Source organism: Microcaecilia unicolor, chromosome 3 (assembly GCF_901765095.1).
Source record: "Microcaecilia unicolor chromosome 3, aMicUni1.1, whole genome shotgun sequence".
Classification (NCBI taxonomy): Eukaryota; Metazoa; Chordata; class Amphibia; order Gymnophiona; family Siphonopidae; genus Microcaecilia; species Microcaecilia unicolor.
The window spans coordinates 255,744,653-255,758,573 of record NC_044033.1 but is presented as its reverse complement, the minus strand read 5'-3'; the positions used below and the strand labels follow the sequence as shown (position 1 = coordinate 255,758,573).

General features: G+C 51.6%; 1 protein-coding gene across 2 annotated transcripts in view; it reads right to left on the bottom strand.

Annotated features, from left to right (window-relative positions):
* Positions 1-2: 2 nt before the first annotated feature.
* MED25 (mediator complex subunit 25) overlaps positions 3-13,921 on the bottom strand; it is a 28,770-nt gene continuing 14,851 nt past the window's right edge. For both annotated transcript variants that reach the window (XM_030197956.1, XM_030197957.1), the window contains exons 17-20: positions 1,699-1,782; positions 873-1,031; positions 464-671; positions 3-361 (exon numbers count right to left, since the gene is read on the bottom strand). In XM_030197956.1, the coding sequence (XP_030053816.1) occupies positions 252-361; positions 464-671; positions 873-1,031; positions 1,699-1,782 (561 nt within the window). In that variant the 3' untranslated portion in view covers positions 3-251. The remainder of the gene's footprint in view (positions 362-463; positions 672-872; positions 1,032-1,698; positions 1,783-13,921) is intronic.

Genomic DNA, 13,921 nt, shown 5'->3' with positions numbered 1-13,921 from the left:
GGAATGGGTAATACAAGTTTATTTCTTTGCTATAAAAAGCCACAGAATTCTTTAATTTACCAACATACAAATACAACCACTTCTCGTGGGGAAACAAAAAAAAAAGATAGTGCTTGGTGGCAGAAACCTTACCCACTCTCCCTGCCCCTACAGACCAGGGCAGGCAGAGTGACGGCGCACTGCGAGACGGAGTCCAATGTGCCCTCAGAGGCCTCTTTTCAGGGCCCTCGGGAAGTAGGCCACAGACCAGCTCAGATGAGGTCCCGCAGAATGTCCTCCTCCATAACACTGGGGGCCTGAACTTGCTGAAGACCCGGCTGGGGGACAGGGCCCCGCTGGCCTGGATTCATCATTATCTGACCTGTATAAGGCGATTGAGAAAGAAGCAGGGTCAGGAGTGGAATGGGAGACAGGGTAAGAGCAAGCCACTCCTCCCTTCATACTAATAATCCCCCAGCCCTACCTGGCAGTGGTGCTCGAGGCTGCATCTGGCTTCCCCACTGCTGGCCGGGGGCCTGGTGCATGAGTGCTGGTCCTGACAGTTGCAGCTGTGGTTGGCCTGAGGGCTGATGTGTCATCTGCTGGCCCAGGCTCTGGTGGGACAGCATCCCCTGCACTGCCTGCTGCATGTGGTGAAGGGCCTGCTGGGACTGTGTGACTCCAGCCTGTGGCTGTGAAACAGACAAGAAAAGAGACGGAGAAGGGAATACAAGAGACAGAGAGCATGTCTGTCTGCAGCTTACACCCTCTCTTAGGCATCTGGACTGTCTCCTGGAGGCCAGTCCTGGTCTTCAGGATATGCAGAATTCTTGGCCTAGTTAGCCTAGTTCCAGGATTGGAGATGCTTAACCCTTTAAAGTGCCGATACTTACTGGCTGCTGGCTGAGCAGAAGGCTGCGCAGCTGTGGGTTTGCTCCTGGGTTTTGGGGTCTCAGCATAGGCCCTCCCTGTGGGGGCTGTGGCTGGCCTGGGGCCTGTACTGTGGCTGGCTGGGGCTGAGGTGGGGCTGGTGCTGCCTGCTGTACTCGGAGCTGCAATGAAGACATGAAAAGGAGCGTCACAAACATCACCAGCACGAAACAACTCACCAAAATTAATACCATTCACTATGAAAGACCCCATCCTACCAGCTTCTCAGTAATACACTGAGAACATAACCAAATTAGAATCAGCAGTCTGCCCCGCCAGACTGTCCGATCTACATAACTCAAAAATATCACTCTCCCCATAAATATAGATATAACAAGTAAACTTTATGCCTTACCAGACACTGTCTCAGATATCAATAAGAGAAGTGCTTTTTGCACTCATCCGAGACAGAATGCGTAGTTCATTTGGTCCGGATATACCCCGAGGAAGCTTAAAAGTGACATACTGGCCACCGTCGGTGGGACTTTTTCTCCACATGTAGATAAGTCTCGCTGGTATTTTTTGCTTATTTAAACATTTTTGCATTGCACAGAGCACTGGACTTATGATAAGAATGAAGGTTTTTTTTTAATGCCGATGAGGTGTTCACCTTTAAATCTCATATGCTTGATTTAATGGTAGGGGTGTGGATCTTTTTCCTTCCTCTTTGTGCTAGACAATGACTGGTAAGTTTATTTGTCATATCAATATTTATGGGGAGAGTGATTTTTTTTTTAATTGATTAGTATTCTTCTCTAATTTTGGTGTTACTTGATCTACATAACTCACCAGATTCTGCTGCCTCTGCTGTTCATCCATCATGGCCACCTGACCAACCGTGGGCATGCCTGGGGTAACCTGCTGCCCTGCGAGCTGGGGGGGGGGGGGGGGGGGGGAGAGAGAGAGAGCTATGTTACAAGATGGCCATTTTGCATAGGTTGGTCCCAACAGGCTTGCTTTCACCGTGCTGCATACGCAGAAACCTAGTCAGGAGTGACGTAGGTATAGACTAGCAACTGATCCTCGCTGAGGTGAAAAGAATGGAAAAAGGTGAAATTAGATCTTACCTGCTAATTTTCTTTCCTCTAGACCCTCCAGACTGGTCAAGACGCGTGGGTTATGTCCTCCTACCAGCAGAGGGAGACTGAGAAACACTGAGCTTTTGAATACTGTATATATAACCTGTGCAGTACATCCACTAGCCAGTATAACCCTAACAAAGCAGAGAAACAATAACACTAACTATAACGAACAACCCTGTACGTGGTCACTGCCAACTGGACACTTTCTTCATTTCTCTCACTGTGTCCCTTTATTGTGTGTGCTTCCACAGGTGGACTATCAAACACGGTCACACCTGCCCAGACTCATACCAACAAACCTGGTAAAACCAGAGTCTGAAACCATAGAAACCACACTCAACAGCTGCCAAGAGATAACAACAGACAAAGCAGACCTCCTGGCCTAAAATACAGACATGGCGGGCCTTGACCGGTCTGGAGGGTCGTGGAGGAAGGTGAAATTAGATCTTACCTGCTAATTTTCTTTCCTCTAGACCCTCCAGACCGGTCAAGATGCGTGGGACGTACCAAAGCAGTAAAGACCCTAAGGGCGGGATCCACGAAGGCCGGAGGTCAACACTGCAGCCCCAAAGCCTGCCTCTTCCTTGGTATGCACATCAATCCTATAATGCTTAACAAAGGAATGCAATGACGACCAAACCGCTGCTCAACAAATATCTAATGGAGGAATCGTACTACTCTTTGCCCAAGAGGCCGCCATTCCCCTGGTAGAATGAGCCGAAAATGCCTTAGGCACCACGTGGCCCTTCAGCAAATAAGCCGAAGCAATCGACTCCTTCAACCATCTTGTTATCGTTGCTTTGGAAGCTGCCGCGCCCTTTCTTGCACCACCATGAAGAACGAACAAACGATCAGAAAGTCTATACTGCCGAGTTCTGGAAATATAACAGCGCAAGACTCTTCGTACATCTAACTTTGCCAGTCGACGCTGCTCTGCATCCCCCGCCAAGTCACCCAAAACTGGCAAGGAAATGACTTGATTCACATGAAACTCTGAAACCACCTTGGGCAAAAAGGACGGCACTGGGCGCAACAAAACCTTTTCCTTGGAAAAAGAGAAAAAGGGTTCTCTACAAGACAAAGCCTGAAGCTCCAAAACCCTCCGAACTGAAGTAATAGCCACCAAGAAAACCGTCTTTAGGGAAAGATCCTTATCCGAAACAGAAACCAAGGGCTCAAACGGTGGCCTCACCAAAGCATCCAACACAAGATTCAAATCCCACGGAGGCACCATCCGCCGCTGGGGCGGTCGCAGCAACTTAACACCCTTCAAAAAATGAACAATATCAGGACTAGAAGCTAACGACTTCCCCTGAACCTTCCCACGAAAACACGACAAAGCCGCCACCTGTACCTTCAAGGAAGTCAAGGCCAGACCCCTGTCCATACCATCCTGCAAAAACTCCAATACATCCGTCACCGACGCGCGAAAAGGAAGAACCTGTCTACCTGCGCACCAATGCTCAAAGACTCTCCAGACCCAGATACACGCCAACGAAGTGGACTGCCTACGCGAACTCAACATCGTATCGATAACTCTGGATGAAAAACCTTTCTTCCTTAACCTGTGCCTCTCAAGAGCCAGGCCGTAAGCGAGAACCGATCCGGATCTGGCATAACTATCGGCCCCTGACACAACACCACTGAATCTGACAACGGAAGAGGGTCCGCTACTGCCAGCCAAACCAGATCCCCGTACCACGGCCGACGCAGCCAATTCGGGGCTATCAAAATCACCTGTCCGGGGTGCCGAGCGATGCGCTGAACCACGCGACAGACTAACGGCCATGGAGGAAAAACATACAGCAACTCCTGAGGCCAAGGTATCAGAAGCGCATCTATGCCTTCCGCTTCTAGGATCCCTCCGTCGACTGAAAAACCTCTGAACCTGAGCATTGAAGGCAGTTGCCATGAGATCCATCACGGGAATTCCCCAGACCGACACAATGTGATTGAACACCGACAAATGTAGAGACCACTCTCCGGGGTCTAGAGAATGCCTGCTTAGGTAATCTGCCTCCACGTTGTCTACTCCAGCCACATGTGCTGCGGAGAGCGCTAGAAGATGAATCTCCGCCCATTGGCACAACAGTGCCGCCTCCTCCGCGACCGCCTGACTCTTTGTGCCCCCCTGACGGTTGACATAAGCCACGGCGGTGGCGTTGTCACAGAAAACCCGGACTGCTTTTCGAAACAGAAGACTCTGAAACGCCTGAAGCGCTAACCGAATGGCCCGAGTTTCCAAACGATTGATGGACCACTGAGCTTCTATCAGAGACCAGCGACCTTGAGCTACCTGCCCTAGACAATGAGCTCCCCAGCCCTGGAAACTGGCATCTGTGACGAGGACCACCCACTGCGGGGCCTCCAACGGCATTCCCTTTTCCAGATTGCCTGGGTCTAGCCACCACTGGAGACTGAGGCGCGGGATTACCGACAGCTGAAGGCGCATGTCCAATTCCTGATACAGAGGTGACCAACGACTGAGAAGAGCTGACTGTAACTGCCGCATGTGTGCCCGGGCCCACGGAACTACCTCTATGGTGGCCGCCATCAACCCCAGGGACTTGCAGATACTCCCGGGCCGTCGGAGCCGATTCCGCCAGAAATCGACGAATCTGACCCTGCAACTTGCGAATCCGGGGACCCGGCAGGGAAACTCGACCGTTCCTGGTATCGAAAAGAACCCCCAGATACTCCAGCGACTGCGACGGCACCAGGCGACTCTTGCCGAAGTTCACTACCCAGCCCAGAGACTGAAGAAACTGAACCACTCGAGCAGTAGCCACCTCGCTCTCCGACTGGGACTTGGCCCGAGTCAGCCAATCGTCCAGGTACGGGTGCACCAGAATACCCTGCCTCCGCAAGGCCACCGCCACTACAACCATAACCTTGGAAAATGTTTGAGGAGCCGTTGCTAATCTGAAAGGCAGAGCACAAAACTGAAAATGCTTCCCTAATACTGCAAAGTGAAGAAATCACTGATGAGCAGCACGAATGGGGATGTGCAGATAAGCTTCCGTCAAATACAAAGATATGAGAAACTCCCCTTCCTGCACCGCGACAATGACCGACCTCAACGTTTCCATGCGAAAAGAGGGAACCTTGAGAGCTGCATTGACCGTCTTCTGATCTAAGATAGGCCGAAAGGCATCCTCCTTCTTTGGGACCACAAAATAGATCGAATAGCAGCCCAAGCGATGCTGAGCGGGGGGAACAGGTACCACCGCCCCCATACTGATTAGGCCAGCCAAAGTGTCCTGCACTGCTGCCCGCTTGAGCCTTGAATGACAAGGGGACTCCATGAACCTTTTGGGAGGCGAGCTGTCGAACTCCAGTGCATATCCGTCTCGCACCACCTCGAGAACCCACTGATCCGATGTGATTTGGACCCAGTTCTGGTAAAACAGACTCAGCCGAGCCCCTACCCGAACCAGAGCCTGGGCCCACACACCTTCATTGCGAATTACGCCCCGAAACCTGCCCTCCCGCGGAAATATCACGCCCTCCGCGCCGATTCCCATGAAAGGACTGGGTGCACTGGAAGAACCGACCTCTATAAGACCCACTAGTCTTCCCGGGCCTATACCGACGAGCCTCCTTAAACCGACCTCGGGAGGAAGTGCCCCTGGTAGCCGCCTTGGGACGAAAATCCGGAAGACGAGGGGCCTTGGCATCGCTGAGACTGCGTACCAACTTATCAAATCCTCACCAAAAAGCATGGACCCCTTAAAGGGAAACGAACACAGCTTAGCTTTAGAGGCCGCGTCCGCGACCCAACCTCGCAACCAAAGGGCCCTACGTGCCCCCACCAGCAGAGCCATATTCTTGGCCGAGGCACGGAGCAAATCATAAAGCGCATCCGACAAAAAGGACGACCCCATCTCCAATTTGGCTAACTCCTGCATCCCCGAGGTCCCAACCTCCACCGAATCATCCAGAAGTTTCTCGGCCCAACGAAAACACGCCCGCACAACCAGACCCCCACAAACCGAGGTCTGCAGAGCGAGGGCCGACAACTCGAAACTCCGCTTGAGAAAAGACTCAAGCCTCCTATCCTGGGGATCATGGAGAGCGGTCCCACCGTCTACCGGAATAGCCGTGGCTTTTGTAACTGCTGTCACCACAGCATCTACTGTGGGTGCCTGAAAGGAATCTCTATCTTCCTGTGGAAGTGGATAAAGTCTCGTCATCGCTTTAGAAACTTTACAGGGAGAGTCCGGCGAATGCCACTCTTGAAACACCATATCCCGGAGATCCTTATTCATGGGAAAGGACCTTGCTTGCCACTTAATCCCCTTAACCAAGGGATCCACCTGTCTAGCCTCCCCCAAAGCCGCCTCTGGCTGTTCAAACTTAAGGGTGGACGTGACCTGCTCAATGAGCTCCGCAAGCTCCTCCCTATGAAAAATCCTCACTACAGAATGATCCTCTCCAGGAACCACAAAATCCGGATCCTGAGAGCCTTCAAACCCCTCAGGATCCCCTAAATCACTAACAGCACCTTCGGACCCTAAAGGAGAGAATCCCTCCTCATCGTCCCACTCAAACCGAGGTCTCTTAGCCAGTGCTGAACTAGCCCCCTCCCCTAAAGGCGGGGGTCCAGACTTCCAGGCTTGATAGAGGGTCCAAACAAACTCCGGAGGAAAACCAACGCCTCCTGGACCCTCAGGCACCACTTTCGGAGCCAACACAGGGGCAAGCAGGCTCAAAAACAGCAGATTCCGCGGGACACGTGGCATCCAAAATGGCGGACGTTCCTGCCAAAACTAAACTCGCTGACGCCGTCCCTGCTGGAGTTCCCGCTGCCCCAGACACCCCCGAACTTGCTGGACCCTCCGCAATTAACACAGGGGGAGCCGCCATCGCCGAGGCCTGCTTTGGTTCGCCGCACATCCGACACTGTCCTCCCGGAGTTTCTACCCCTCGGCGCGAACATGCGCGACACCGGATGAGTTTGCCTGCCATAACTCTGAAGCTCACAACACGCTGTGCGAAGCGGCGCCAAAAAATCTCACTTACCGCTCTCTCACACAAAACACTCTCACTGCTCTCTCGTTACAACCAGGAACTGAACCTGCCGTCCGTTCCTAGTCAGATAAAGGCCCAGATAGCTTTTAAAGAGATATCACCACAAATTGGCAGCTGAGAAGTGGGAGGCACTCAAGGCTACAATATAATGAAAGCAGCCGAGGCACAAAGCTGCCAGAAATCTCAATAGAGAGCAGTACAGGGGGAGGGACTCAAAATAAGGTGTGACACCCCAGGGGGAAAAACTGGGCCCCACCGGACCCAGGGCCCCGAAGCACTTTTCTTTTTTTTATCAGCACACGTACAGGGTATATTCAAACACCAGTAAATTGGAAAGAAGAGTAAAATCCCCTTAACCGAATAGCAAAACTACCTCACCAGACTATTGAAGACTGCACAGGCTGTCCTTCTACCTCTGCTGAGACTGAGAAAATACTGGCTAGTGGATGTACTGCACATGTTATATATACAGTATTCAAAAGCTCAGTGTTTCTCAGTCTCCCTCTGCTGGTAGGAGGACATAACCCACACGTCTTGACCGGTCTGGAGGGTCGTGGAGGAATTAGATCTTACCTGCTAATTTTCTTTCCAGTCCCTCCAGATCAGTCCAAATGTGTGGGTATACATTCTCCTGCCACCAGATGGAGACTGAGAATCACTGGCTTAAGGACTTCACCCTATAAAGGATCACGTCCAATCCACAGCTAGCCATTTATTTCCAAAAAAAAGCAATGAAGCAAAAAATCCCCTTCGTGATCAAGAGGCAAGCAACAACAGATAATCAACACAAACTAGTTAGTTATTACAGTCATTCTGCATACTGAAGAAAACTACTAGTGAGACAACACCAGCTCCTACTTCTTTAAATATACCTTCACAATTATGGGTAAGTTCTGGACTGCTCTGGAGGGAATCAAGGAAAGAAAATTAGCAGGTAAGATCTAATTTCTCCTTCCTCATCTTCTTTTGAGTCATGGAATTCTGGTGTTCTCTATAGAATTGCATGCTCCAGTCCAGATACATGGGAAGTACCAAAGCAGTAACTACTGAGGAAGGGACTCAGACAAGCCTGCCCACAACATGCTAGCCCCAAAGACAGCTTCCTGATGAGCCTGTCCAAGTGGCTACCCTGCAAGGAAATCAGACTATGTTCCATCCAGATTGAAGCTTGGGTTCTAGTAGTGTGCTTTCAAGGCTGTGGGCACCGGCACCCCCAAATGAATACAAGGCTGATGCAATAACCTCCTTAATAAAATGGACCACAATTGCCTTAGAGGCTGTTTCCCCTTTCCTAGTTTCTCCAAACATGAAGAGATGCTGCAAATCCCGAAACTTCTTCAGATAATGATGCAAAGTCCATTGGACATACAACCAATGAAGGCGCCTCATCTTCTGTATCTCCCACCTCCAAAAGCAGTGGAAGAAAAATTTCACTGGTTAAATGTGGAAAGGAAGACACAACCTTGGGCAAACAGGAAGGATCAGACATATCACAACCTTTCTCCATGATATAACTACGAAGGACTCCCAACATGAAACAGCCTGTAGCTCTGAAATCATTCTGACTGGGCGAATAGCCATGAGAAAGTGTCTTCAGCAACAAAATTCTTCAGGGACACCTGCTTAAGTGGCTCAAAGGGCATCTGAATCAAAACTGAAAGTACTAGGTTCAAATTCCACGCTGACACCACTGGATGTTGAGAGGCCTCTAGTGCTTCACCCGTTTTAAGAAAAAAAAACATGTCTAGATGAATTGTCAAGGAGTAACCCTGCACCAATCCCCTTTAGCAAGCCATGGCTGCTATCTGCACTCTTAGGGAGGTCAGGGCCACACTTTTCTCTAGAATGTCCTGAAAATTTCCAAAATCTCTACCATGGAAGACCACAGTGTGACAACTCATCTATCGAGGAACCACACCTCAAAAATTCACCAGACCCCGACATAACCTAGGGAAGCCGAACTTTTCCTGGAACCTAAAATTATCACACAGCCGGAATAAACACCTTTTCAAGAGCCATGCCATAAGACAGTATGGAGACACATCCTACATCCGAATCAGACCCCGATCCGGAAAGTCCGCCATCTTTGGCTACACCAAGAGCACACCTACTTTTAATCTCATGAAGTTCTTGTACCATGGTCTCCTCAGCCAATCTGCAGTTACCAGAATGACAAATCCCACATGACTCTCCACTTTTTGGATGACTCTTCCAAGCAAAGGCCATGGCAGAAACAACATACTGTGACCATGACTGTACCAGAGTACCTATTCCTGCCAACTGGCGTTCCTTCCCGTAGCTGAGTAATCTTGGCCACTAGATCTTTTTCCTCTAGGTCCAATGGGTAAAGCTTACCCATGGCTCTTCCAACCTTAAGGCCAGCCTCTCCTACAACTCACTCTGCTGAGAAAAAAACCTTATCACCTGATGTACTAAGAAGGCTTTGGTGGGTTTACAGATACTCTCCAAAATGGGATCGCCTGAAGACCCTGCCCCCTGTGCTGTGGGTTCAGAAATATTCAAAGCCTTGAGTATCCGAGATATTATCTGAAAACTCTTTCCTCTGGAAAAAAGACAGACTACCATGGGTCATCACCTCCACAATGGGCAGGTTACTTTCCTCTAAGGTGTCTTGCCAGTGAAAGTAGACCCAGGAGCTTGAAAACTCTCTCTCATTAGAGCAGTCCTCTGCTGCACTGAATGCCTGTCACCATCTGCTGGAAACAGCATACCGAACAGCATGTGCCTGCGTGATGCCTTTTACAGAACAGGGCTTACAGTTCTTAATCTCTGTCTCCATCTGCTGGCTGAGGGGCATAAAGCGAATGATACATACCTGTAGCAGGTGTTCTCCGAGGACAGCAGGCTGATTGTTCTCACGACTGGGTTGACGTCCACGGCAGCCCCCACCAACCGGAACAAAACTTTGCAGGCAGTCCCGCACGCAGGGCACGCCCACCGCGCATGCGCGGCCGTCTTCCCGCCCGTGCGCAACCGTTCCCGCTCAGTTGAATGACAAGCAAAAATTATGAAACGAAACTCCAAAGGGGAGGAGGGAGGGTAGGTGAGAACAATCAGCCTGCTGTCCTCGGAGAACACCTGCTACAGGTATGTATCATTCGCTTTCTCCGAGGACAAGCAGGCTGCTTGTTCTCACGACTGGGGTATCCCTTGCTTTCAGGCTCACTCAAAACAAGAACCCAGGTCAATTGAACCTCGCAACGGCGAGGGTATAACAGAAATTGACCTATGAAGAACAACTAACAGAGTGCAGCCTGACCAGAATAAATTCGGGTCCTGGAGGGTGGAGTTGGATTTAAACCCCAAACAGATTCTGCAGCACTGACTGCCCGAACCGACTGTCGCGTCGGGTATCCTGCTGGAGACAGTAATGTGATGTGAATGTGTGGACAGAAGACCACGTCGCAGCCTTGCAAATCTCTTCAATAGTGGCTGACTTCAAGTGAGCCACCGACGCTGCCATGGCTCTGACACTATGAGCCGTGACATGACCCTCAAGAGTCAGCCCAGCCTGGGCGTAAGTGAAGGGAATGCAATCTGCTAGCCAATTGGAGATGGTGCGTTTCCCGACAGCGACCCCTTTCCTATTGGGGTCAAAAGAAATAAACAATTGGGCGGACTGTCTGTGGGGCTGTGTCCGCTCCAGATAGAAGGCCAATGCTCTCTTGCAGTCCAATGTGTGCAACTGACGTTCAGCAGGGCGGGTATGCGGTCTGGGAAAGAATGTTGGCAAGACAATTGACTGGTTAAGATGGAACTCTGACACCACCTTCGGCAGGAACTTAGGGTGAGTGCGGAGCACTACTCTGTTATGATGAAACTTAGTGTACGGAGCATGAGCTACCAGGGCTTGAAGCTCACTGACCCTACGAGCTGAAGTAACTGCCACCAAGAAAATGACCTTCCAGGTCAAGTACTTCAGATGGCAGGAATTCAGTGGCTCAAAAGGAGGTTTCATCAGCTGGGTGAGGATGACGTTGAGATCCAATGACACTGCAGGAGGCTTGACAGGGGGCTTTGACAAAAGCAAGTCTCTCATGAATCGAACGACTAAAGGCTCTCCAGAGATGGCTTTACCCTCCACACGATAATGGTAAGCACTAATCGCACTAAGGTGATTCCTTACGGAGTTGGTCTTGAGGCCAGACTCTGATAAGTGCAGAAGGTATTCAAGCAGGTTCTGTGCAGGGCAAGAACGAGGTTCTAGGGCCTTGCTCTCACACCAAACGACAAACCTCCTCCACTTGAAAAAGTAACTCTTTTTAGTGGAATCCTTCCTAGAGGCAAGCAAGACACGGGAGACACCCTCAGACAGACTCAACGAAGCGAAGTCTACGCCCTCAACATCCAGGCCGTGAGAGCCAGAGACTGAAGGTTGGGGTGCAGAAGCGCTCCGTCGTTCTGCGAAATGAGAGTCGGAAAACAGTCCAAACTCCACGGTTCTTCGGAGGACAACTCCAGAAGAAGAGGGAACCAGATCTGGTGGGGCCAAAAGGGCGCTATCAGAATCATGGTGCCGTGGTCTTGCTTGAGCTTCAGTAAGGTCTTCCCCACCAAAGGTATGGGAGGATAAGCATACAGGAGGCCGGTCCCCCAATGGAGGAGAAAGGCATCCGACGCTAGTCTGCCCTGTGCCTGTAGTCTGGAACAGAACAGAGGCAGCTTGTGGTTGGTCTGAGAGGCGAAAAGATCCACCGAGGGAGTGCCCCACTCTCGGAAGATCTTGCGTACCACTCTGAAATGGAGCGACCACTCGTGCGGTTGCATGACTCTGCTCAGTCTGTCGGCCAGACTGTTGTTTACGCCTGCCAGGTATGTGGCTTGGAGGAGCATGCCGAACTGGCACGCCCAACGCCACCTCCCGACGGCTTCCTGACACAGGGGGCGAGATCCGGTGCCCCCTTGCTTGTTGATGTAATACATTGCAACCTGATTGTCTGTCCGAATTTGGATAATTTGACAGGACAGCCGATCTCTGAAAGCCTTCAGTGCGTTCCAGACCGCTCGGAGCTCCAGGAGGTTGATCTGAAGATCCGTTTCCTGGAGGGACCACAGTCCCTGGGTGTGAAGCCCATCGACATGAGCTCCCCACCCCAGGCGAGATGCATCCGTCGTTAGCACTTTCGTGGGCTGTGGAATTTGAAATGGACGTCCCAGGGTCAAATTGGTCCGAATGGTCCACCAGTGCAGTGAAGTGCGGCAACTGGTGGAGAGGCGGATGACATCTTCTAGATTCCCAGTGGCTTGAAACCACTGGGAAGCTAGGGTCCACTGAGCAGATCTCATGTGAAGACGAGCCATGGGAGTCACATGAACTGTGGAGGCCATATGACCCAGAAGTCTCAACATCTGCCGAGCTGTGATCTGCTGAGACGCTCTGGTCCGGGAAGCCAGGGACAGGAGGTTGTTGGCCCTCGCTTCGGGAAGGAAGGCCTGAGCCGTCTGAGTATTCAGCAGAGCTCCTATGAATTCCAGAGACTGGGCTGGCTGGAGATGGGACTTTGGGTAATTTATCACAAACCCCAGCAGCTCCAGGAGGTGAACAGTGCACTGCATGGACCGGAGAGCTCCTGCCTCCGAGGTGTTCTTGACCAGCCAATCGTCGAGATATGGGAACACGTGCACTCCCAGCTTGCGTAGGTACGCCGCAACCACCACGAGGCACTTGGTGAACAGCTGTGGGGCAGAGGCGAGCCCAAAGGGCAGCACACAATACTGAAAATGCCGTGTGCCCAGACGGAATCTGAGATACTGTCTGTGAGCTGGCAGTATCGGGATGTGAGTGTATGCATCCTTTAAATCCAGGGAACATAGCCAATCGTTTTTCTGAATCATTGGCAGAAGGGTGCCCAAGGAAAGCATCCTGAACTTTTCTTTGACCAGGAATTTGTTCAGGCCTCTCAGGTCTAGGATGGGGCGCATCCCCCCTGTTTTCTTTTCCACAAGGAAGTACCTGGAATAGAATCCCTGCCCTTCCTGCCCGGGTGGTACGGGCTCGACCGCATTGGCGCTGAGAAGGGCAGAGAGTTCCTCTGCAAGTACCTGCTTGTGATGGGAGCTGAAGGATTGAGCTCCCGGAGGACAATTTGGTGGAAGGGAGGCCAAATTCAGGGCGTATTCACACCGCACTATTTGGAGAACCCACTGGTCGGAGGTTATGAGAGGCCACCTTTGGTGAAAAAATTTTAACCTCCCCCCGACCGGCAGATCGTCCGGTACGGACACTTTGATGGCGGCTATGTTCCCATGGATCCAGTCAAAAGCCCGTCCCTGGCTTTTGCTGTGGAGGCGCAGGGGGCTGCTTAGGTGCACGCTGTTGACGTGAACGAGCGCGCTGGGACTGTCCCGGTACCTGACGAGGCCTTCGGGCTGGCTGGGTGTACCTACGCTTGTTATAGGCGTAGGGCGCAGCCTGCCTGGCCCGGGAAAAACGTCCACCTGCTGAGGTGGATGCTGAAGGCGCCCGGTGGGAGAGCTTGTCGAGGGCGGTTTCCCGCTGATGCAGTTGGTCCTCTAGCTGCTCGACCTTCTCACCAAAAATATTATCCCCCCGGCAAGGGACGTCTGCCAGTCTCTGCTGGGTGCGGTTGTCCAGGTCAGAGGCATGCAGCCATGAGAGCCTGCGCATCACTATACCTTGGGCCGCAGCACGAGATGCCACGTCACAGGTGTCATATATACCCCTGGACAGGAACTTTCTGCACGCCTTCAGCTGCCTGACCACCTCCTGAAAAGGCCTGGACTGCTCCGGTGGGAGCTTGTCAACCAGGTCCGCCAGTTGCTTCACATTATTCCGCATGTGGATGCTCGTGTAGAGCTGGTAAGACTGGATGCGGGTCACGAGCATGGAAGATTGGTAGGCCTTCCTCCCAAACGAG